This window comes from Perognathus longimembris, chromosome 28, assembly GCF_023159225.1.
Source record: "Perognathus longimembris pacificus isolate PPM17 chromosome 28, ASM2315922v1, whole genome shotgun sequence".
NCBI lineage: Eukaryota > Metazoa > Chordata > Mammalia > Rodentia > Heteromyidae > Perognathus > Perognathus longimembris.
Genome location: NC_063188.1, coordinates 24,970,040 through 24,994,635, shown reverse-complemented (window position 1 = coordinate 24,994,635; position 24,596 = coordinate 24,970,040). Strand labels below are relative to the sequence as shown.

At 46.4% G+C, this 24,596-nt stretch overlaps 1 protein-coding gene across 4 annotated transcripts in view; it reads right to left on the bottom strand.

The window, feature by feature from the left end:
• The window catches only part of Septin6 (septin 6), a 77,615-nt gene extending 53,619 nt beyond the window's left edge, over positions 1–23,996 (bottom strand). For 2 of the 4 annotated variants that reach the window (XM_048335932.1, XM_048335933.1), the window contains exons 1-2: positions 23,729–23,996; positions 6,115–6,229 (exon numbers count right to left, since the gene is read on the bottom strand). In XM_048335932.1, coding sequence (XP_048191889.1) covers positions 6,115–6,229; positions 23,729–23,758 — 145 coding nt within the window. In that variant the 5' untranslated portion in view covers positions 23,759–23,996. The remainder of the gene's footprint in view (positions 1–6,114; positions 6,230–23,728) is intronic. The other 2 variants (XM_048335930.1, XM_048335931.1) reach the window with 1 other exon arrangement.
• Between the last annotated feature and the right edge of the window lie 600 nt (positions 23,997–24,596).

Below are 24,596 nucleotides of genomic sequence, written 5' to 3'. Positions count from 1 at the left end.
CAGGCCCTGAGTCCAAACCCAGGACTGGCCAAAAACAAAAACAAAGCCAGCTTAGTCGGGAAAAGCTATGAAACTCTTATCTCCAATTACCATCAGAAAAACAGAAGTAGAGCTATGGCTCAAAGTGGTAGAGTGCTAACCTTGATTGCAAAAGCTCAGGGACTGCACTCAGGCCTTGAGTTCAAGCCTCATGACAGACGAAAAAAACAACAACAAACAAGCAAAAAAAAAGAGCCACTATCCCAGTTGAAATGGAGCTCAAGTCTCCTTCGCCTTTGTTACTTTTCTCTTATTATTGGAGGTGCTGGGGGCTGAACCCCTGGTTTTACTAGGCAAATGCTTTACAACAGTGAGCTAGAATGCTGGGGTAAATCAAGAGAAATAGGTCTGAGTTCAACAGGAAGATGTCCAAAAGGAAAATACTCCAGGAAGTCCAGTTGATCTAGGGAGTCTATGGTTTGGGAACAGGGTCCTGCCTGGTTCTGTGACTTTGCCCTTTCTCCTTCCTGAACTGACAGAGGCTGGCAGACCCTGACATGCTCCAGCCGGCTTTGTCCAGCTTCCTCCCTCTCTTCCGGAGTCTGCCTGCATCAATGTCATATGGGTAGCTTTAAATCAGCTATGGCGGGAAGAATGACACCATGGAAACCAATGGATAATAATACAAACCACAGCAAGTTTTGTCCTGTGATGCCTCATTCAATGCTGACTGATGCTAGCAGCCTGTCTTTTAGGTGAGCAGCTGCCTTTCCCAGACACAAAGGGACGGGAACAATTGGCCAGTGACCTTTTAGAGAATGCTAGCTGCCCTTTCCTTGCTCCGGTAGTATGCCTCAATCCTACTTCTCTTGTGTGTTTTCCAAGTGCAATAGAGCACAGCTGAGCCTGGAATCCAGAGCAGCTTCAAAGTAAATATTATTATTATAGCCGTTTGTGCTCCTCACCCAGCCCTTCCTATTGTTGCCACATGTGGATGAATTGTCCCCAGAGACACAAAGCAATGGCTCCCAGAATACACGTACTGTGGGCTCTGGTGGCTCCTTTGAGACTTCCTGTAATCACATCTACAATCATGGGATCTTCAAATTTTTCTGAAGCTAAAGAATAAGATAGGAGGCTAGGAATGTGGCTTTGTGGTAGAGTGCTTGTCTAGCATGCATAAAGCCGTGGGTACGATCCTCAGTACCACATAAACAGGAAAAAGCTAGGAGTGGTGCTATGGCTCAAGTGGTAGCGTGCTAGCCTTGAGCAAAAGAAGCTCAGGGACAAAAACAAGAATAAGACAGAATTTTCTTTTTCCTTTCTTTTTGGCTAATCCTGGGGCTTGAACTCTGAGCCTGGGCACCATCCCTGAGCTTTTTTTGCTCAAGGCTAGCAGTTGAGTCACAGTGCCATGCGACTTCTGGCTTTTTCTGTCCATGGGGTATGGAGGAATTGAATCCAGGGCTTCATATATGCTAGGCAAGTGCTCTACCACTAAGCCACATTTCTAGCCCCAAAAGGATTTTTGTCTGTTGTTCGATTTGTTGTGTGGTTGTTTTTTTTTTTGTTTTTTTTTTTTTTAATTTGCTTTGTTTTTACGGTTGTAGGGCTTGGACTCAGGGCCTCGGTGCTGACCCTGAGCCTCTTTGTGTTCAAGACTAGCACTCTACCACTTGAGCCACAGTGCCACTTCTGGTTTTTGAGTGGTTCATTGGAGGTAAGCCTCACAGGGATGTTCTGCCTGCACTGGCTTTGAACTGTGACCCTCAGATCTCAGCCTCCTCAGTGGATAGGAGTATAGGCATGAGACATTGGTGCCTGGCTTATGATAGAATTTTTTCTGTGCTAATCCAGGGACTTGAACTTAAGGCCTGGGTGCTGTTCATGAGCATTAGTGCTCAAGGCTAGTGCTCTACCACTTGAGCCAAAGTCCCACCTCTGGCTTTTGGTGCTTCATTGAAGGTAAAGGTCTCACAGCGGGCCTTTTTTTTTTTTTTGCCAGTCCTGGGCCTTGGACTCAGGGCCTGAGCACTGTCCCTGGCTTTTTTTTGCTCAAGGCTAGCACTCTACCACTTGAGCCACAGCACCACTTCTGGCTTTTTCTGTTTATGTGGTACTGAGGAATCAAACCCAGGGCTTCATGTATATGAGGCAAGCACTCTTGCCACTAGGCCATATTCCCAGGCCCACAGCAGAACTTTCTTGCCCAGGCTGGCTTCAAACTTTGATACTCAGATCTCAGCCTCCTGAGTAGCTACAATTACAGGCGTGAGCCACCAGTCCCTGGCCCAGAAATGACTTTGGATGGAAGAAGAGGAACCTCAGCCCACTCAGTAATTATCATCAGCCTCAGACAATCTATTGGACAGGAGTTACAATATGTTGACACCAATGTGCACAGCTCAAAATAATAATTATGGGAACCACTTATGGGTACTCTTATTATAAATCAGGGTCTGAATTCATAAAAATCTGTCTCTCTCAATTTCAGCAATCAGGTGCACATGCACACACACACACACACACACACACACACACACCTGTAGATCAGATAACTCTGCTGAACATGAGCTTCAAGAGAAATTATGTGGAAAATAGATCATAAATCTTAGCTAATAATGCAAACTAGCATTGTCACAAGTTTATGTAAAAATACTTTGGAGGAACACATTTTATGCCCAAACAGAACCGTTTTCTAACCATCACCAAGGAAGTACACCTGACAGTCTTGCACAGGCAATAGGCATGAACACCTGCTGTCAAAGTCCTAAGAGGAAAAGATCACCTTCACCAGCCAATCTATGGCCTCTCTGCCAAGTCAATGAGGACCCAGCACCATGGCGTGAGACTGCATGCCAAGGTGACCTTGGCTCAGTGAGCATAGGGTACAGGAGCCTCAGATAAAACCCCGGTCACCGGGAGAGAACAAGGGAAGGGGTGACATTGTTCAAAAACAAATGTACTCCTTACCTCACTTATGTAACTGTAACCCATCAGTACCTTCATAACAATAATTAAAATAAAAGATGAACCCCATCCAGGTGGGACTAATGGTTTCACACACAGGTCTAAGAGGAGTTAGAGAGAGAGACAGAGACAGAGATAGAGCGAGAGCGCCTTAGGGTATAAGGGTTTCCTTCCTCCCTCTTTTTTTTTGCCAGTCCTGGGGCTTGAACTCAGGGCCGGGGCACTGTCCTTGGCTTCTTTTTGCTCAAGGCTAGCACTCTACCACTTGAGCCACAGTGCCACTTCTGGCTTTTTCTGTTTACATGGTACTGAGGAACCGAACCCAGGGCTTTATGCATGCTAGGCAAGCACTCTACTACTAAGCCACATTCCCAGCCCCCCTGCCCCTCTTGGAGAGACTGTCCTGGGCCCCTGAGCTATACCATCCCGGCAGGTGCAGGCTTAAGCAGCTGTAGTTGGATAAGGCATGGGGGGGAGGGAGTAGGAGCTACTACTTTTCCAGTCACGTTGTCTTGGTCTTTGGACCCCAGGGGAGCCTGTGATCTCCAGGTCAAGTCCCCCTACATATTTCCACCATTGGGAGCCATTCTGATTCACACATTCTGGGTCGTGAAGCTCTCTAGGGTCTGCCCTGTTGTGCACTTGGTATTGAAATGTTGCTTTTGGGTGAATTTTGGTCATTTCTCATCTGAAACTTCAGCTCAGGTCATATGGAGGAAGCTCTGGGAAGAATGCCAAGGGAATCTGATATGTTTGTGCTGGAATATTTCAGTAATCAAATATTAGGGGAAAGAAGTTGGCCACAAGCCAAAGATTGGAGATCTTGTTAAACAGAGATTTGGTGGTGCTAATATGATGGCATTTGCTCTTGATGGCCATCATTCTGTCTTTGATTTGTTTTGTTTCCCCCATCGTAATAGCACCTACATATAACTCCTAAATGTAACTATGAGTTAGATTGTCAGCATTCAAAAGGTTGGTAGGCTTGATCTGGACTCTAAATGTGTAAGTGTATAAAACAAATATTTTCATGTCATAGGTCCTGAATCTGACACATGGAAAGGGATCATTTCGCTAGTGTGTGAGCCTAACTTGAGTTGCCTACCCTCCATATTTAGAAGTTGCTTTGTTGTTTTCTATCTGTAAGGACAGCAATTCCCTTACAGAAAATGACATAGGAAAGAGTGATAGGGAGAGAAGAGAAGAAAAAGTCCAAGAAAATACTAACCTTAAGTGAAAACAAAAAAGAAGTTGTAAATAAAGAATACATTTGATGCAATGGTAGCTCCAAACTACACCATGAATGAGTTCCTTACAAAACCTATACAAAAATATGCCAAGGGATGTTGTGCCATGGCTTAAGTGGTAGAGTGTTAGCCTTGAGCTGAAGAGCACAGGGACAGTGCCCAGGCCCAGAGTTCAAGCCCCACGGCGGACCCCAAAAAAATTTATAATAATAAGCAAAGGCAATTAGCCGGAGTGTTTTGAGTGTTCCAGCCAGTATGAAAACTGACTTTATTACGGTATTTATATAATCATTAAGGTTCAGAAGGAAGTCACTGAAAATATATAGGTTTTCTTGCTGCTCTGTGGGGTGAAAATTGTATGATTGTGTTTGCAAATTTGGGGTTTCTAAGGTCTAAGGAGACATTTAAAGAATATGAAGGCACTGTTGTTCCTTGTGGCTGCATGATTAGTACTTGATGCTTTCCAATTGCTATCGTTCTCCAAAGATATTGTTGGCAGCAGCTGGAAAGGCAGTAAGAGGAACAGGAAGGCCAGGCCTGGGTCTGTGTTATCGCTCTGCCATGTTTTCTTTGTTGCCTGGGGTTAATCCTTTCTTTCTCAAGTCTGTGTGTCTCCATGGGTTCTACAAGGATATAAATGCTACTTGTTCTGCTCACGCTGCAGATTAAGGACCTAATGAGCTGATATGAGAGACCGAGGAACCATGAGTGACTCCTGTAAAGTTGTCTCGTCCATTCATTTCCTTAACACTGAACTTTCTTTATGCCATGATTAGCACATAGAGGAGACTCACATATGGCTTCTGAGCTGAGTATGCCGCAGAAATCTAGAATTCCAGCACTCAACAGGCTGAGAAAGGAAGATCCAAGACTACTACTAAAACAAAGGAGACCTTGTCTCCAAAGAAACAAATCGAAACAATTTTCAAAAAGATGTGGCTCCCACAGTTGAGATTAAAAGTTGCAGGGCCAGGGGCTGGGGATATAGCCTAGTGGCAAGAGTGCCTGCCTCGGATACATGAGGCCCTAGGTTCGATTCCCCAGCACCACATATACAGAAAACGGCCAGAAGCGGCGCTGTGGTTCAAGTGGCAGAGTGCTAGCCTTGAGCGGGAAGAAGCCAGGGACAGTGCTCAGGCCCTGAGTCCAAGGCCCAGGACTGGCCAAAAAAACAAAACAAAACAAAAAAAAAGTTGCAGGGCCAGAGATACAGTTAAGGGGAATAAAAGATCTTAGCATTGTGCACTTGTACCAAGGCTAGAGGAGCTACAATGAAACCAACATGCCCAACCCACTTATCAAAGCTGGTGAGCAGGCATTTTTCTTTCCTCAGCCATCATAACCTCTCAGTTATGACCTGGTTCATGCCTTCTTTAATCAGGATGAGCTTGACAGCAGTCGGTGAGCTGACTAACCCCCTGTACAAAGAATTTCCACTGGGGGCTGGGGATATAGCCTAGTGGCAAGAGTGCCTGCCTCGGATACACGAGGCCCTAGGTTGGATTCCACAGCACCACATATACAGAAAACGGCCAGAAGCGGCGCTGTGGCTCAAGTGGCCGAGTGCTACAGCCTTGAGCGGGAAGAAGCCAGGGACAGTGCTCAGGCCCTGAGTCCAAGGCCCAGGACTGGCCAAAAAAAAAAAAAAAAAAAAAAAAGAATTTCCACTGGTTTTTACACAGCCCTGTTTTCCCCAAGGTATGAGCCCAGACTCTGGTCTAGCCAGGGAAAAAAATGTAATTATGGCTGGCTGCTTATAAAAAAACGAGCAGAGGGCTAAGAGGGAAAGGGGGAGGGGAGTTCTTGCAACTAGATCAGAATGACACATTATTGAACCTAATTACCTGCAAAGCCACATCCAGCCACCATTAAGGATCCATATTCTGCAATAGAATTTCCTGCTATGGAAATAACTCACCCACGCACAGGATGTTGAAGCAGAAGCCCTGGCTGACTGACTTATTCACCAGCTGGTCAGGCAAGCTGTCAAACCCCACGTGTCCAGCCAGGGGGGCAGTTCGGCAACCTTCACCCTAATTTGAGAAAGGAGAGAGGGGAGAAAACAAAAAAATGGGCTTAGAAACAATCTAGGTCTCAATTCTCCATGCAAATAGAAGGAAGGAACCCCTCACCTCACCTCTCCCCCCCAATTCTGGCCCAGTGTTGTCCTCTCTTCACTCAGACCCTCCCTACCTTCAAAGAAAATGGCTGTCTTGGAACGCTGAGCTGTTTGGGTGCAGGCATCCTGTAGGCTCAGTAAGAAACATTAATGAAGTTCCAGACAGAGAAAACTACAGAAGAGGTTCAGTGAGGAAGAAGGGGAAAAGTCAGAAAAGAGAATGCTGGGATTGATGTAACCCAGACTTAGGGGAAATCCTGACTGCATCACTTATGAACTGGGTAATGTCTCTGAGACTCAGTTTCCTCCCATGCCCATCCTACAAAATGGTATGGCCAATTTTACAGGTGAGTAAGAAACTCAAATCAGAGGCTGGGAATATGGCCTAGTGGCAAAGTGCTTGCCTCACATACATGAAGCTCTGGGTTCGATTCCTCAGCACCACATATATAGAAAAAGCCAGAAGTGGCGCTGTGGCTCAAGTTGGCAGAGTGCTAGCCTTGAGCCAAAAGAAGCCAGAGACAGTGCTCACACCCTGAGTTCAAGCCCCAGGACTGGCAAAAAGGAAAAAAAGAAAGAAAGAAACTCAAATCAGCTACTTCTACACATAATAGGCATGGTATGTGCATTGAGTGTTCAGCAAACATTCCAATGACCTTAAAAATGTGGTGAATCCTCTATGTAGGATGTACACTTTTGGGATCTATCTAGAAAGGTGGCAGGGTACACAGGTTAAGACACAGGCTTCAGCCGGGTGCTGGTGGCTCACGTCTGGAATCTTAGCTACTCAAGAGGCTGAGAGCTGAGAATCGTGATTTAAAGCCAGCTAGGGCAGGAAAATCTGTGAAACTCATCTCTAATAAACTATTTTTTCAGGGCCTGAGCACTGTCTCTGAGCTTCATTTTGTTCAAGGCTAGCGCTCTGCTACTAGAGCCATAGCGCCACTTTCAGCTTTTTCTGTTTATGTGGTACTGAGGAATTGAACCCAGGACTTCATTCAAGCTAGGCAAGCACTCTACCACTAACCCACATTCCCAGCCCTCCAATAAGCTATTTTAAAAAGCCAAAAGTGTCGCCAGGCACTGATGGCTCACTCCTGTAATCTTAGCTACTCAGAAAGCTGAGATCTGAGGATCGCAGTTCGAAGCCAACCCAAGCAGAAAAGTCCCTGTGAGACTTTATCTCTAATTTATCACTCAAAAACTGAAGTGGCTGTGGCTCAAGTGGTAAAGCGCTAGCCTTGAACAAAAAAGATCAGAGATGGAATCCAGAGAGGGAGTTCAAGGCCTAGAGCTGGGCACGCGCACACACACACAGAGAGCTTTGAAATCAGGCAGATCTGAGTCAGAGCCCCAAATCTTGCCATCATCTAGCTTGTGACCTGTGACAAGTTACTCAGTAAGTTTCTCCATGACAAAACCAGGAACGTGTGTGTGTGTGTGTGTGTGTGTGTGTGTGTGTGTGTGTGTGTGTTCTAGTATTCTAGGGCTTGAACTCAGGGCCTGGGCACTGTGCCTGAGCTTTTTTTGCTCAAGGCTAATACTATGACTTGAGCCACAGCACCACTTCTCGCTTTTTGGTGTTTAACTGGAGATTAACTGGAGTGTCAAAAACTTTCCTGCCCAGGCTGCCTTCAAACTGTGATCCTCAGATCTCAGTCTCCTGAGTAGCTAGGACTACAGGTGTGAGCCACCAGTGCTGGGCAGGAACTAGTTTTTAGTGGGAAGATTCTATAGGTTAATGCTCCCAGAGCATACAGTGCAGTGCCTAGCACAGAGAAACCATTCAGTTAACAGTAGCTCTCCTTTCCACTGCACTGGGAGGCTGTCCTTGGACAGAGGCTGACTCAGAATGGCATGGAATCCATGTGGCTCCCTCCTATGGTCTCTAAGTTTCCCCATTCCCTTGACTCCACAAGAGTTAGCCACACTACTCTCAACCCTGGAAAGCCAAGGCCCAAAGCTTTGCAGGCATAAAGCTTGGCGTGGCTAATGGTTTTACAAAACTAGGGGCAGGCTCAAACCAGGGCAGGCTTCCAAAGAGCCAGGAGGAAAGGACACATGCAGCCTGCAAGTACTCAAGAAACCTGCCAACTGCCAACGGTCAAAGGGGAGAAGGGACAGGAAAGAAAGCTGTGAGACAGCAGAGCTGGACAGGAATTATGGCCTTTGGAAGAAGTCTTTCTGCTGGGTGGGACTGCACCAATGCTTTCCATAAGCAGAAAGATGCCAAGAGTAACTCCAAAAGGATGGGTAGTGCCAAGAGGCCTGTACCACCACCCCAGGCTGGACTAGTGGATGGGCAGCTCTTGCCTGGACTAAACCTGATGTTAAGCTAGGTCCATCAGAAGGGCACGTTCACATGAAAAGGGAATGGGGTGCCAGGTGCCAAGTGGCTCATGCCTGTCATCCTAGCTACTCAGGAGGCTGAGATCTGAGGATTGTGGTTCAAAGCCAGCCGAGACAAGAAAGTTCATGAGACTCTCATCAACCATGTTCTACCAGAAAACCAGAAGTGGTGCTATGGCTCAAAGTGATACAACACTAGCCTTGAGCCAAAGAGCTCAGGGGCAGTGCCCAGGCCCTGAGTTCAAGCCCCACAACAAACTTAATTAATTAAGGAAAGGGATAACGTGAGACTACAAGAGCCTCTTAGTACCTACTTTACCAAAATGTTTGGGTCCAGACAACACCTCCCTACAGCTAGGAATCCCACTCTCATAGCTGCTAGGGAGTGGATCCTCCAAGATCTAGTGGTGGTAACTACCATCTGGCAGGTTCATTACCCTCGCATGTCTCACCCCCATACACTGCCAGTGAAGCACACTTGACAGACGACCATATGCCATCATTCAGTGGCCTGTGGCCACCCCCAACCCCCCCACTGCACCCACACCCAAGGGGTCTCCATCACTGGGGCTTTGTTCTCTATTCAACCCCTTTACTGCTTTCCCTTCCCCATTTCCCCTTCTTTTTTGGTAAAGCAAACAGTTAAAATGAAAGTTTTCCACTGTGTGGTTCTTGGGAGAAGGAACTTAAAAGAGCCAATATGCTTCTCTCCATGGCGCCTCCTACGTAGCAGGCCTCAGAAAATTGGGAGGGATTCAGAGTGGAAGTTTCCTGAGCCATATTTTATCGCCTCTAGCTGCCTCTTCCTGTCTCTAAATTCAGCACCATGAAATTTCAAGTGCTCCAAAACTTCTGATCTTAGTGGCAAAAAAAAGGAGAGGAAAGGAATTCTCCATAGAGGACAGTGTGGGGTAGCTACTTGTCATAAAGATTTCTCTCATTATCAGAAATGTATACAACACCTCCCAGGTGTCCTCCATTATAACCCACCTAGCACATGTATATCTACCCCATCAAGAAGAGCCTCAGAGGGCAAAAGGAGAAGATAGGCTTTACTAATGGAGCTGGGACAATCTTGAGTAATGAGAAGGGAGGGCCATGATATAAGTAGTGTTTGTGAAACATCATTCCAGCTGTAGGGAAGGAAGAACAAGAAACAAGTGGCAAGGAGACATATTAGGATATGGCTCCAGTAATGTTGATCTGTCAGGGTAACGTTCATCAGGTAACTGATCTGATGTCATGGTAGCGCATGCCTGTAATCCCAGTATCTGGGAGGCAGAGACAGGAAGATCTAAAGTTTGAGGCTAGCCTGGGCAACAAAGCAAGACAAGAAGAATAAAGGAGGAGGGAGGAGGAAGAAGAAGAGGAAGAGAGGGAGGAGGAGGAGGGGGAGGAGGAGGAGGAGGAGGAAGAAGAGGAGGAGGAGGAGGAGGAAGGAAGGAAGGAAGGAAGGAAGGAAGGAAGGAAGGAAGGAAGGAAGGAAGGAAGGAAGGAAGGAAGGAAGGAAGGAAGGAAGGAGAAATGGAGATGAAGGAAAAAAGAGAAAAAGATAAAGATGAGGGGAGGGGAGGAAGCTCCATGGTAGACCCATGTGCTTAGCTAATAAGAACAAATGCTAAGCCATAGCACAGGTGAGACCTTGGGTTGCATCCTTAGCACCACAGACAAGAAAGAAGGAACAGATATGAGGTGCCTAACAGGTTTGGTATTCACTGAGTGACTAGGCAGAGGGAATGAGAAGCAATAAAAACTGGGCACAAAGTCTAAGACTAGGAGCTTGGGCTGATAGCACTACAAGTAGAAGGAAAGAAAGCAAGAAAAGCTTTTTTAGTGGGGATGTCAAGGGATGTGCTTTTTAGTAAAGATGTTACTCAAAAAATTACACTCACTGGGCTGGGGATATGGCCTAGTGGCAAGAGAGCTTGCCTCATATACACAAGGCCCTGGGTTCGATTCCCCAGCACCACATATACAGAAAACGGCCAGAAGCGGCGCTGTGGCTCAAGTGGTAGAGTGCTAGCCTTGAGCAAAAAGAAGCCAGGGACAGTGCTCAGGCCCTGAGTCCAAGGCCCAGGACTGGCCAAAAAAAAAAAAATTACACTTACCAAGCTTTTCTGTATTTTTGTTTTGTTCTGTGTGTGTGTGTGTGTGTGTGTGTGTGTGTGTGTGTGTGTGCTGTGTATGCACAACAGCCCTTAGCTTTTTCACTCAAGGGTGGTGCTCTACCGCTTGAGCCAAAAGCTCTAGTTCTGTCTTTATGTTGGTTAATTGCAGGTAAGTCTTGCAGACTTCCCTGCTCAAGTTGGCTTCAAACCAAGATCCTCAGATCTCAGCTTCTTGTGTAGCTAGGATTACAGAGAGAGCTACCAACATCTGGCAGATTTTATATTTTATGAAAGTAATCTAGGTCCATTACAGAAATTTTAAAAAACAAAATAAAAAAAATAAAACTGAGGGTATGGCTCAAGTGGTAGAGTACCTGCTTAGCAAGTACAAGTCGCTGAATTCAAATCCCAGTTATCACCCACAAAAAAAAGATTAATAAGAGCTAGGAATGTGGCTTAGTGGTAGAGTGCTTGCTTAGCGTGCATGAAGCCCTGGGTTCCATTCCTCAGCACCACATAAACAGGAAAAGCCAGAAGTGGTGCTGTGGCTCAAGTGGAGAGCAATAGCGGGGGCTGGGGATATGGCCTAGTGGCAAGAGTGCTTGCCTCCTATACATGAGGCCCTGGGTTCGATTCCCTAGCACCACATATACAGAAAACGGCCAGAAGTGGCGCTGTGGCTCAAGTGGCAGAGTGCTAGCCTTGAGCAAAAAGAAGCCAGGGACAGTGCTCAGGCCCTGAGTCCAAGGCCCAGGACTGGCCAAAAAAAAAAAAAAAAGGAGAGCAATAGCTGTGAGACAGTTCAAGGACAGTGCCTAAGCCCTGAGTTCAAGCCTCCCAACATTTTTAAATCTCAAGCCTGGTAGTTAATCATTTCAAAAACGTATAGTTCCTGCTTTAGGAAATCCTGTCTACAAAGCACTTTGCTCATGTTTTGATGAATCTTGTGTCAAGGTTTTCATTGGGAATATTAGCCTTCATTGTTCAGAGGTAAATTTGTAGAAAAGGACAAAACATTGCACTGAAAGTGTACTGACCCCAGGACAGCCCTCTAGAAATGTCTTTCTCCTTTCTCACTAAGCCTCTGCTACCTTATCTCTTTCCCCTTACTCTTGATTAATTGAAGTCCTGATTACTTTAATTGCACTTAATTGAATGTTTCCTTGACTACAGTGTGCACAAGGGGAGATGGAACGGGCAGCTCGGCCCAGCATGTCCAACACTGAAACCTTCCATTGTCATTTTGAATAACAGGCAGGGCCATGTGCAAAGCTTAAAACAGATGCCAGAAAGGCCAGTCACCAAAATGGTAAATTGCATGTCTTCTATAACCCTGCAACCTCCTCTTCCACTCTATTTTACAAAATCTACCATTCTGTACAAAGATCTATATACAAGCAAATTACAGCAGTGTTTATAACACTGAAAAAACTGGAAATGTCTGACAACAGAAAAATATTTTACTAAATTATGGTATAGACATGTTTTGCAATGTTGTGTAGCCATACAGAAGAATAGAAGCCAGGCGCCACTGGCTCACACCTGTAATCTTAACTACTCAGGAGGCTGAGATCTGAGGATCATGGTTCAAAGCCAGCCCAGGTAGGAAACTTCATGAGGCTATTATCTCTAATTAACCACCAAAAAGCTGGAAGTGGAGCCGTGGCTCAGGTGGTAGAGTGCCAGCCTTGAGCAAAAAGCAAAGGGACAGTGCCCAAGCCCTGAGTTTAAGCCCTAGCACTGGCACACAAAAATAATTTTAAAAAATAGTAATTCTATATGTTCTGATTTGAATATCTCCATGACATAGGTTGGAAAAACATGTTGAATAAAAAGCAGAGTCTGAGGTAATACAGGTACAAAAAGCCTGTATATGTCTATCTGCACATACATAAGAATGCAAAGATATTACTCAACTTGCCAAACCATCTACCTGGGGGGGAAAGGAATGGAAGTGAGCTGTCAGCTTGCTTTCACAATGTTTGGTTCTTTCATAGCACGAATGTATTCCCCTATCACCCCTGTAATTAATATAAGAAAGGACAGTTCTCTTGGCTTCATAGCAGGAGTAATTAGGAGGCTGGGGGGTGAGAGGAGCTTGAACTCAGGGCCTGAGTGAAGCTGCTGGGCTTTTTGCTCAAGGGTAGCACTCTACCATGTAAGCTCCGTTTTCGGCTTTTTGGTGATTAATTGGAAATAAGAGTCTTACAGACTTTCCTACCTGGGCTGACTTAGAACTGTGATCATCAGATCTCAGCTACCCTGAGTAGCTATGATTGCAGGTGTGAGCCATGATAAGCAACTTTATTAATTTATTTTTTGCCAGTCCTGGGGTGTGGACTCAGGGCCTGGATGCTGTCCCTGAACTTCTTTTTGCTCAAGGTTAGCACTCTGCCAACTTAAGCCATGGCTCCACTTCTGGCTTTTTCTGTTTATGTTGTAGTGAGGAATGGAACCCAGGGCTTCATGCATGCTAAGCAAGCACTCTACCACTAGGCCACATCCCCTGTCCTGATGAGCAACTTTAAAAGGCAAAATGAGAGAGCCCCTGAGAAATGACAAAGCCTCCCTCCCCCTTCCCAATTCCATTTCCTGTTTTCTCATCTGCAGCCACCTGTGGTTTTCAAATATGTTATATATCACAGGCAAAAACCCTGCTCTCTTTCGCCTCCTCCCCTGAGAACATACCAACTGCGTTTTTAAATTGGATAGTCCTATAATTCATATTAAGAAAAAGGAGTTATGGCACTGCCAGCTATGTGTCTTCTCACGGCTGTGATTCTAGAAAATAAAGTGTCCCAGAAGCAACCAAGAAGTAACTCCTGTCTCACATTCCCGCTGCCTCTCACCCAACATACGTGCTAGAGATAGCGAGTGGGGTTTGAGACCTTAAGGAATTGGGGATCTGTCTGTGTCAAGGGAGAATGTCCTGCCTCCCTTTAAAGCCAAGGTGGCTAAGTTCCGTCACCCTGAACAATGAGAACAAAATGTCTGAACACATGACCTGCTACTGACTTTCCCCTCTGGACTTTTGCATCAAAGTGATAGCAAAGGACAGAAGCACTGAAGTGAGCTGAGCACTGGTGGCTCATGCCTGTCATCCTACCTACTCATGAGGCTGAGTTTTGAGGATCGTGGTTCAAAGTCAGTCTGGGCTTGAAAAGCTCATGAGACTCTGATGCCCAATTAAGCACCAAAAGTGAAGAGAAGGCTCAAGTTGTAGAATGTCAACTTTGAGTTAAAATGCTAAGAGACAAGCTGGGAGTCAGTGAGCAAAAGAAACTCAGTAACAGGGCCTAAGACCCAAGTTCAAATCCCAGGACAAAGGAAGGGAGGGAGGAGAGAGGGAGGGAGGGAGGGAAAAAAAGGAAGGAAGGAAGGGAGGGAGGGAGGGAGGGAGGGAGGGAAAGAAAGAAGGAAAGAAAGAAAGAAAAAACCACAAAGCACCAGTCCATTCCTAGAAATCTAAATAATAATAATAAATTAAAAATCTCCAATTACCAACCACATCAAATACCCAGATTTCCTTGTACTGATTACGACAGGCTAAGAAAAACTTGGAAGTGGTCACAAGGCCCTGTACTGGGAGAGAGAAATTTGGGTGCCATTCTAAGGAGAAATAAAGCCTGACAAAGCTGGCAGCACCCTCTAAGCACCCTCTAAGAATTGTCCTTCAGAGGAGAAGCCGCTTAGAAGACCTGAAGGAAGGAGGGAGACAGTCCACACCACACAAGGGGAATGGCCTCCTTTGACAAAGGCAGAATTTCAATACAGAAAAGTTCAATTCCAGCCTGGCTTTTCATTCTATACAAGAATTCACAGCAGGAATACATTAAATAGCCAGCTCTCCTAGTGTATTTAAAGTGAGATCCATAGACAAATACTGAGCTGTTGTGTACCTATGGGGAGACAATAGCTATATATACCTACACCCCAGGCAAAGGCTGAAAAGGTTGTTTCCATTCCACTTAAGGAGACCCTGCTGAGCCCAAAGCGCACAACCCATCTTTCTCCACCCAGCTCAAGAAGCCAGTGCGCGGAAGGGGCGGAGCTTAATTCTGCCACTTCATTGGGAAACTGCTAAGGACCTAAAAGAAATTAGACTAGAGAAGTAAGCCTAAGAACCACATCACTTCAGAGCCACAAATGCCTAGAAAAATCACCTGATCCAACATGCTCTTTTTTTTTTTTTTTAAACAAAAGGGGAAACAGAGACTGGGAGAAAGGAAGTGACTTGTCTGAGTCACAGTGGCAGAGAATGGTGTTCGGCACAAGGCCACTGTAAGCAGACTGCCACTCTCTGATGGAAACAATGACTGCAGTGGTAGATGTTATGTCTTTCTGCTAATTAAAATTCCAGGACAAGCCTGCACTGGTGGCTCACACCTGTCATCCTAGCTACTCAGGAGGCTGAGATCTGAGGATTATGGTTCAAAGCCAGCCCAGGCAGAAAAGTCCAGGAAACTCTTATCTCCAATTAATTACCAGAAAACCAGAAGTGGCCTTGTGCTTTAAGTGGTAGAGTGTAAGCCTTGAGCAAAAGCTCAGGGACCATGCCCAGGTCTAGAGTTCAAGCCTCAGGACAAGCAAAAAAAAAAAAAAAAAATCTTGGGATTCTTGATGGTCAGGTGGAGGAAAGGTCAAGGAACACGGCCTGGAAGCCTATAGTGAGTCTATAGCTCACTAAGGTGGGTCTGGTCAGTTAATGCTGCTGCAAGGCCGGTGTTCCTTCTCATCTCTCTTTCCCCCCTCCACTCTTCTCTCTCTCCCTCTCTTTTGAATCTGGCCTAAGCCTCAGCCCTGCCAGCTGCTCAGCTCCATGAAGAATACCACAGGCTAACAACCCTACCTAACTCAACCAGCCATTGACTAGGTTAACTATCTCCATCTCAACCCAGAGCTGACCCCAGCTCAAGGGTGGGGCAACTTTCCCACAAAAGCCACATAGATTCCCCATCAAGCTAGGCACTCCCAATGGAGGTTTGTGTGTGTGTGTGGGGGGGGGGTGTTCTGGCCATTGTTACTTCTAATGCCTTAAAAAGGAAGAAAAAAAAGATTTACCCATAGGCCTCTGGGTGGATGCCCAATTGCCCTCTGGGGAGCCTAAATTTGCCCCTTGCCTCCATCTGGTCTCATTTAATGGGGATAAGAAAGAAAGAAAGAAAGGAAGGAAGGAAGGAAGGAAGGAAGGAAGGAAAGAAAGAAAGAAAGAAAGAAAGAAAGAAAGAAAGAAAGAGAGAGAGAGAGAGAGAGAAAGAAAGAAAGAAAGAAAGAAAGAAAGAAAGAAAGAAAGAAAGAAAGAAAGAAAGAAAGAAAGAAAGAAAGAAAGAAAGAAAGGAAAAAAAAACAAAACCAGTTCCTGCATGTGTGTACTGCCAGCCAGTATTCAGAACTGGGGCCTGTGTTGTGGAAGGAAATCAAACACCATCTCACACTTCATCAGGACTGTGAAAGCTGTGTTCAGCTCCTGTTACCCCAGGGCCTTAGGTAGGGGTCAGAGAAGTCCCTGACAGGGGAATCCAGAACACCGAGGCCTGCCCCTGAGAAGGCTTACAGATTGTCCTTCGGTCACACGTATGACCCCACTCTAGGGCCAGCGGAGAGGGTGCTGCAGTCAGTCAGCAGATGGCTGTCTCAAAGGAGAAGACACTGGAGAAGAGGCTAACATTTTTCACCCTCTGGAGCATGCAGCCTCCTCTATACAGGCAGCAGAGAAATCCACGATTTCCAATCCCAGCAGCAGAAGCTGCCAAACCCAGGAGGAAGGGTCTGTGTTTCTAATTTATTCTGCACACACCCCCCCTCCAGTTGTTACTTAAAATAATCCATCATTACATGGCTGGTGGCTCCAAGATTTTTATTTAAAGCAATATGGAGAGGAAGAAAAAAAAAAAAAAAGAAAACCCACACAAGCCATGACTGTGCTATCTTCAATGTTAAGGTGAATCTATGGGAATGTCTCAAGTGTCCACGTGAAGCCTTCTCTGACCCCCCTGTGAGTGTACTGACAGGGGTGAGAAGAGGTAGGTGCATGGCAGGATTTCAATGGCTCATAAACATTTGGAAAGGTAAGCGTTTTCAAACAGGTAATCTGTATTGTCTGGTAGGTGTTCCATTATCTCATCTACTGACCAGCAGTAAAACTTTGGATTAAGTCACTTAGTCTCCCTGCATACATTAAAATGAAGAGAATAATATTTGTCCAGAAAGCTGTCAGGAAAAGGTGAAATCATACAGATGAAAGCACTGTGAGCCAGTTTAAAGAAACAGGTTACATCTCTCCATGGTTTTCTTGTCCTTTGCTTTCCCTTTATCCTTCCTTCTTCTCTTCCTCCCCGCCCCCTTTCCTTTCTGTCTTAAGTGTGGTTTTAATATTAAACACAAATATTAAACCATAAGCTGGGGGCTTGTGCCTGTAATCCTTGCAACTCAGGAGCCTGAGATCTGAGGATGGCAGTTCAAAGCTAGCCCAAGCAAGAAGGTCCCTGTGAGACTCCTCTCCAATGAACCACCAGAAAACCAGAAGTAGCGCTGTGGCCCAAAGTGATAGAGCACTAGCCTTGAGCAAAAGAGCTCAGGGACAGCATCCGGGCCCCGAGTTCAAGCTCCATGACCAGGGAAAAAAATCATTTAAACCATGAACTATGCAACTTGTTGTGGGCAGGGACTGGAGGGGAGAAACTGGGGGAAAGAGAAGCAAGGTATAACATTGTCCCCCCCTCAAAAAAATTTTTTTTACTCATTACCCAGACTTGTGAAATTGAAACCCCTCTATATAACTTCTTAATAATAACAATAAATATTAAATCATGGCTTAGATAATTCAGAAATCCAGGCAAGTCTAGAAATCAGTCCTATTTCATTTTTGGAGAATTCTTTTCCAAGGACTATCCCTTCCTAATTAGTTTTGCTCAGATCAATGCAATGGATTTGTTCCCTTTCACCAGCACGAGAAGCAGCCAATACTGGACAACATAGCCAGTAATTTCAAGAGAAAATTTACAACACACATGCCACAAAACAAATGTTATACATATGACAGTAGGTCAAAATCTCATTACACTGTGCAGACAAATCACACCACTGTGGTGCGGTTTTTAATAAGCACACTGGCAAAGCTCATTATTTCCAGGATTTAGATTGTGACGAGGAAACAAGGCTTATTCCTTCCTGCCTCTCACCTGGCAAGGTCTGAGAGAGCAAGAGTTCCTGTGGGCCTTGACCACTACCATATTGCACTACCGTATTGCCAGCCCTAGGCACAGGACCTGGTAGGATTGGTGCCCAATAAATAAATGTTGAAGGAAGGAATGAATAATCAAGAGTGAATGAACAGATAAAATTGTTCCCAGCCTGGCAGAAATGAGCTCACACCCATCTTCAATCAACCCGTCTCGCGTTCAAAACCCTTCAGAACCCTTTCCTGTCACAGTCTCCATCAACTGCTGGATTCGAACTGCTAGTAATGAATTCTCACGGCAGGCAATAGCTACACTGTGTGGACTTAGCACCATGATAAATATGATCTAATGGTGTCTGTGTTTATCAGTATACTCTCTGAAAATTCGGAGAAGGGGCCACGTGCATTTGGGGGAACTGCAATGCTCCAATGTTTTGGATTTTTACAAATTGCAAACATGTAGAAGAATTAATTAGAAATTTGTATAATGATTGCCCTATACCCTGGACTTGGATTCCACACATTTTTTTAATATTTAAGGCCATGGAAACTTTATTCAGTGGTATATACCCTCTAGAGCTCTAGGCGAATACAGTACTGGCATTTTGTTTTCCTCCTTGGAGAACATTGTTTCTTTTAGTGAATGGGGGCCCACCTACTGGAAGTTTGAAAAAGCTTCAAGAAGAGTTAAAGGTCTGGGAATGTGGCTTAGTGGCAGAGTGCTTGCCTAGCATACATAAAGCCCTGGGTTCAATTCCTCAGCATCACATAAACAGAAAAAGCCAGAAGTGACGCTGTGGCTCTAGTGGTAGAGTGCTAGCCTTGAGCAAAAAGAAGCCAGGGACAGTGCTCAGGCCCTGAGTTCAAGCTCCAGGACTGGCAAAAAACAAAACAAAACAAGAAGAAGAGTTAAAGCCACCAAGTACCACCAGGAGGCTAAGTTAGGAGGATCCTAAGTTCAAGCCCAGCCGTGGTTACAGAGCAAAAGCCTGACTCAGAAATTCACAAAAAAGGGAACTCAGGAGGCTGAAATTTGAGGATCTTGGTTCAAAGCCATCCCAGGCAGAAAAGTCTGCGTGAAGACTATCTCCAATTAACCACCAGAAAACCAGAAGTCATGCTGTGGCTCAAGTGATAGAGCTCTAGTCTTGAGCACAAAGAGGCTCAGGGACAGGCCCAGGCCCTGAGTTCAAGCCCCAACAGCGGCACACGGGCACTAGTGGCTCATGTCTGTGATCCTAATTACTCAAGGGGCTGAAATCAGAGGATAGTGGTTTGAAGACAGCCGGGGAAAGAAAGTTAGTGAAACTCATCTCTAATTAACTACCAAAAAGGCTTGAGGTAGAGCTGTGGCTCAAGTGGTGGAATGCTAGCATTGAGCAAAAAACTCAAGAACAGCACCCAAGCCCTGAGTTCAAGCCCCAGAACAGACACACACACACACACACACACACACACACACACACACACGAAAATTTAAAAAGCTAACTGCCATTTAGTAGCAAGACTTAAGTAGCCCTGCTAAGTTCATAGGGTAAAATTAGCTCCCACAAATTCTTTTATGGAAAACTTGAGAGAGCTAACATTGACCATGCCCTAGAGTGCCACTGCCAATCATATCCTGGGATTGGTTCTAAAAATAATCAACCAGATTGTGCTTTCTCTAGGGCAGCATTTAAGGTCTGAACCCCCAAACTGAAAACGGAAAGAAACTTCCTAATGTAAGAGGTAGAAGTTAGAGCCTTTTGAAGTTCTGCCCTGAGCCTTGCTAAATTACCTCAGATGAATCATGTTAACTTCTCAGAGTACACAGTAAATAGGCAGCCCAAGGCACTATTAAAACTTTGGAGTTTATGCCTGTAGTCCTAGCTACTCAGGAGGCTGAGATCTGAGGATCGCAGTTCAAAGCCAGCTCAGGAAAGAAAATCCATGAGACTCTTACTTCTAATTATCCACCAGAAAACTAGAAGTGGTGCTGTGGCTCAAGTGGTAGAGTGCTAGCCTTGAGCTGAAGAGCTCAGGGACAACACCCAGGCCCAGAGTTCAAGGCCCACGACTGACTAAAGAGAGAGAGAGGAGTTTGGGGTAGGGGTTGGATCATGGCTCAGTTGGCAGAAAACTAGGCAATGAGCAAAAACATTAGATCCCAAGTTCAAATCCATGTCTCAGACAAAAAAAAAAAAAAAACAGCAGCAGCTTGGGGTGAAAAACTCCAAGGATGTCAAATTCTCTAATTGGCTCACTGTGTCCCCAATTTGTCTCTCCAAGTAGGTCAGAAGCTTAAAAGCCATGAACTTCATCTACTACTTTTTGGTATGGCTAAGGCGAGCCACAGACTTGGATACATGAGTTAAATAGTCATGAATGCAGTGGAGAAATAATGTTGTCATACAGAATGCATTGTGGTGTCTGTTCACACAGGAAGAATTGATTATGCACACAAGAACAACTTCCAAGATGCACATTTGCTCAAATATAGACCCTACTCCAACTACTCCCAGGCCTGTTGAAGCACTAAGGATATGTAAGCACAATGAGCCTCAACTGACTCTACAATAAACACCCAAACACACATACCAAGGCGCTATTGACATGACACCCTATTTCAGTGCTTATTAAGAAGTCACTCCTGGGCTCGGAGTGTGGTTTACGAGTAGAGTGCTTGCCTGGCATGAATGAAGCCTTGGCTTCGATTCCTCAGTACCACATACACAGAAAAGGCCAGATGTAGTGCTGTGGCTCACGTGGTAGAGTGCTAGCTTTGAGAAAAAGAAGCTCAGGGACAGTGCCCAGGCCCAGAGGCCCCAGGACTAGCAAAAGAAAAAAAAGTAGTCACTCCTGTTGGGCACTGTTGGCTCATGCCTATAATACTAGCTACTGAAGAGGGTGAGATCCAAGAATCACGGTTCAAAGCCAGCCCTGGCAGGAAAAATGTGGGAGACTCTTGTCTCCAATGAACCACCAGAAAACCAGAAGTGGAGCTGTGGATCAAAGTGGTAGAGTGCTAGCCTTATGCAAAAAAGCCCTGTGACCAACAACAAATAGAAATCACTCTGAAACTAGCCATACAGGCTTATTCGTGTGTGTGTGTGTGTGTGTGTGTGTGTGTGAGAGAGAGAGAGAGAGACAGAGACAGAGACAGAGACAGAGACAGACAGACAGACAGAGACAGACAGAAACAGAGACAGGGAAAGAGACAAGAGAGACACACAGAGTACTGGTGGTTAAACTCTGGACCCAGACACTGTCCCTGGGCTTTTTTGCTCAAGGCTAGTGTTCTACCACTTGAGCCACAGCTCCACTTTGGACTCTTTTAGTGGTTAATTAGAGATAAGTGTCTCATGGACTTTTTTGCCTGAGCTGGCTTTGAACCATGATCCTCAAATCTCAATCTCCTGATTATCTAGGATTACAAGCTTATTCTTTAATCTTCTCTTCTCAAACCCTAGATACAAGAAACCAGGAGTAACCAGCCACCCAAGGTCTCCTGAGTCTATTCCTGCTTCCACCAGTGAATTACAACTTCTTGCAGATGCAAAGCAGAACACAAATGACACATAAATAAGATCTTCACGGGGGGGGGGGGGGGGGTTGGGGGAAGCATGAAGACTGACGTCAGTTTTCCCAGAAACCCATTTATCACAATAACAAGGTCTCAAGTGCTTGGGCTGCTCTTTCGGCTCCAGAATCCAGAATTATGTACTTCAGCATACAACATGGCTGAAGTCAGCCAGAGCAAACTGGAACCAAGCAAAGCAAATCAAGTGGTCTTGAACCACCCTCTGCACGCCATTTGCAGAACAAAAAAGCTCCCCGGATTATCTGAGTTGTGTTTGTGGTGAAACAACCTTCTGGAATGTTCCTTTAGCAACATCTGCCCAGCAATCCTAATCTAGGCAGAGGAAGGTGTGAGCGGATATGTGGATCAATGCAAATTCATTATCTAACAAGAAAAAAATCATTAGTGCCATTTTTGGTCACTAAGAATAGAGCGAGTTTGACCCCAGGAGACTAATTTCTCTACTTAAGCTACGCCATCTCTAAAATGTACATAACAGGGAATAGAAAAAGCACTCTGGTTGTCCTCTAAACACTAAAGCAACACATATTACAGTGCCAGTGTTGGGGGAAAGATAATTCTCTTCAATTCCATCATCAGAGCGCACTGTCTCCTTCCTACTTATTCCTCATCCTTCCTCACTATGCCTAAAGAGTTCTGGGTTCAGGTTTACAAGGGGTTAGGATGATTGCAAAGAAATGATCTTGATCTTCCTTCCAATCTGGGACAGAAAATGGAATACATTTCTCTATCCTGTAGAGAAAATAGTGTCAAGATTTTTGGATTCTGATTTTGAAAAGAAGTCTATGTTGATTACAGCAAATACCTAGAGGCCTTTTCCCCCACTGGACTATTTCTCTAAATAAGCTATGAGGTTTAGAAACATTTTTGTGTGGTTCAAGAGATTTTCGTCAAGTAGTATTTGGTGTAGGGGGATTTACTGTATCTGCTCCATGTCAACTCACGATGCTGGTGGGCTTTTTAAATCCCAGATATCCATGGATAAAAATCTAAATTGTTCCCTGCAAATGGAATCAACTTCTCCCTTTACAAGAAAACTTCTGGTCTTAAAAAAAAATTTTTTTAAGAGTCTGGGGTCAGTTGATTTCTCTGCACATCCGAAGGTAGAAAACTTCAGTTTTAAAAATAAAGTTTTTTTTTTTTTTGGGGGGGGGGTGTTTGTTGTTGGGTTTGTTTTTTAACCAGAGTTGGTGGCCAACAACAAAAGAGACAGTACTGCATTTGCACGTCTCACACTTATTTTCCTGAGTCCTCACAAAAAGAAGCCAGCTCCACAGGTTTTGGCAAACAACCCCAGCTCCCCTGAACATATACCAGAGACCCCACCCCCACCCCCAGAGGCCCAGTCAGAAACGTGCCAAAATATGGAGCCGCGAAAGTACGGGCCACTGAAGTGCACCCTCACACAGAGAGGCACAGAGGGGACCCAGCTCAGTGTACACAGCTCAAGCTGATGCAGTGGCCTTCGGACGCACCAATGCACAACTCAAGACGTGAGCATACTTCTGTCTGTATAAAAACAGATCGATTCATCTAGGGTCATAGATAGAAGCCCGGGAGCCACATCTGCCAGGTCGGGAGAAGGCACGAAAGCGCACGCGTGCACACATGCAAGCGCACACGGCTAACATCTACACAGACGCAGTCACATATGCAATGCATATGGAGAAACCCAACTCCAGCCAGTCACTTCCCCGCCCCCCTCGTCCCCCAGCTCCTGCCCTAGACGAGCCCCTGCCCCTCGCCCCTCTGCCACCGATTGCACGAGTTCCAGCGGGCAGCGATGTGCGAGGAAGGGGAGCAGCAAGGCCAAGGGGAGGCAGGGACCCCCGAACTCAGCGGCTTGTGCGGCCATTCATTCGGCAACGCCCCAGCCAGCAGCGCGGCCGCAGCTGCAGCAAAGGAGGCGGCAGCGGCGCCTACTGCAGCGGGCTGGGGCCACGCAAGTTCAGCTGCCGCCTGCAGGCTTTTGCCAAGAGTCCCCCCACCAGCGATCACGCCAAGGGGGTAGGGGGCACTAACTCACTGACACCCCCCCAAAACCAAAGTCCTGTCAAGCCTCAGTTCTTCAACGCTGCCCACTGCCTCCTTAAACGCGAGTTGGCTGTGGCGGCGAGGTCCCCCCGATTCTTCCCCAATCCCCACCACCACCATCAGCAATCTCTCCGGCGCTGGCAATCCAAAGCCCGCACTCACCACCTGGCGAGCTATGTCGGCCGCTGCCATCGCTCCTGCGTCCGCCAGGGCTGCCACCGGCGCCGCCGCAGCAACCGGAGCCACAGCACAGGAAACAAGAGACGAGCTCCTCCGACAAAGAGAAAGTGTTACACTTCGGGCGCGACCAAGTCGAGGGGGGGTGGGGGGGCGGTGCGAGGGAGGGGCCCCCTCGCCGCCCGCTCCAAGCCTAACCTCTCCGCTAACACCCACCCCCTCGGAAGTCCGGGTTTGGCGGGGGATGGGTTGGAAGGAGCACACCGCCTCCCTCCCTCCCCGCCCTCCTCCACCACCAGCTAGCCCAGTTCCACTCCTCCCTCCCTCCAAACCCAACCCCACGCTTCGGCCAAGGGGGCGGGGGCTCCCCTCGATGACCACGTCTTCTACACCCCCCCTCCCGCCACTGGGCTCCGTGGTACGTCCCGACCTCCCTCTGCTGAATGATCACCCCCACACACTCTCCCTTACATCCCTGAGTCCCCAGATCGCCCCCCCAACACACACATACACCCCAGGCTAGGAAGGAAGGAGCCCTTCCCCCCTCCCGCGCTCAGCCCAGCTGCTAAGCTCCACTCCTCCTTCCTCCCAGCCCCCTAAAGCCCCTCTTTGACTTCCCCCAGCCAGGGTGTTTGGCTGGAGCACCAGTCCCTGGAGAGTCAATGCTCCACCCCCCCCCCCACCTGGACCCAGGAGCATTGCTGAGGCTGCAGAGGGGGCTGGGGCACCTGCAGCACCCATTGCAGCTTAGAAAAGGGGGTGCCCCACAACCCAGCTGTGACTTGTAGATTCTGAAGCCAGGACCTCTCTCCTATCCAAGGGTCCCCAAAACCTTCTGCACTGTAGGCTGGAA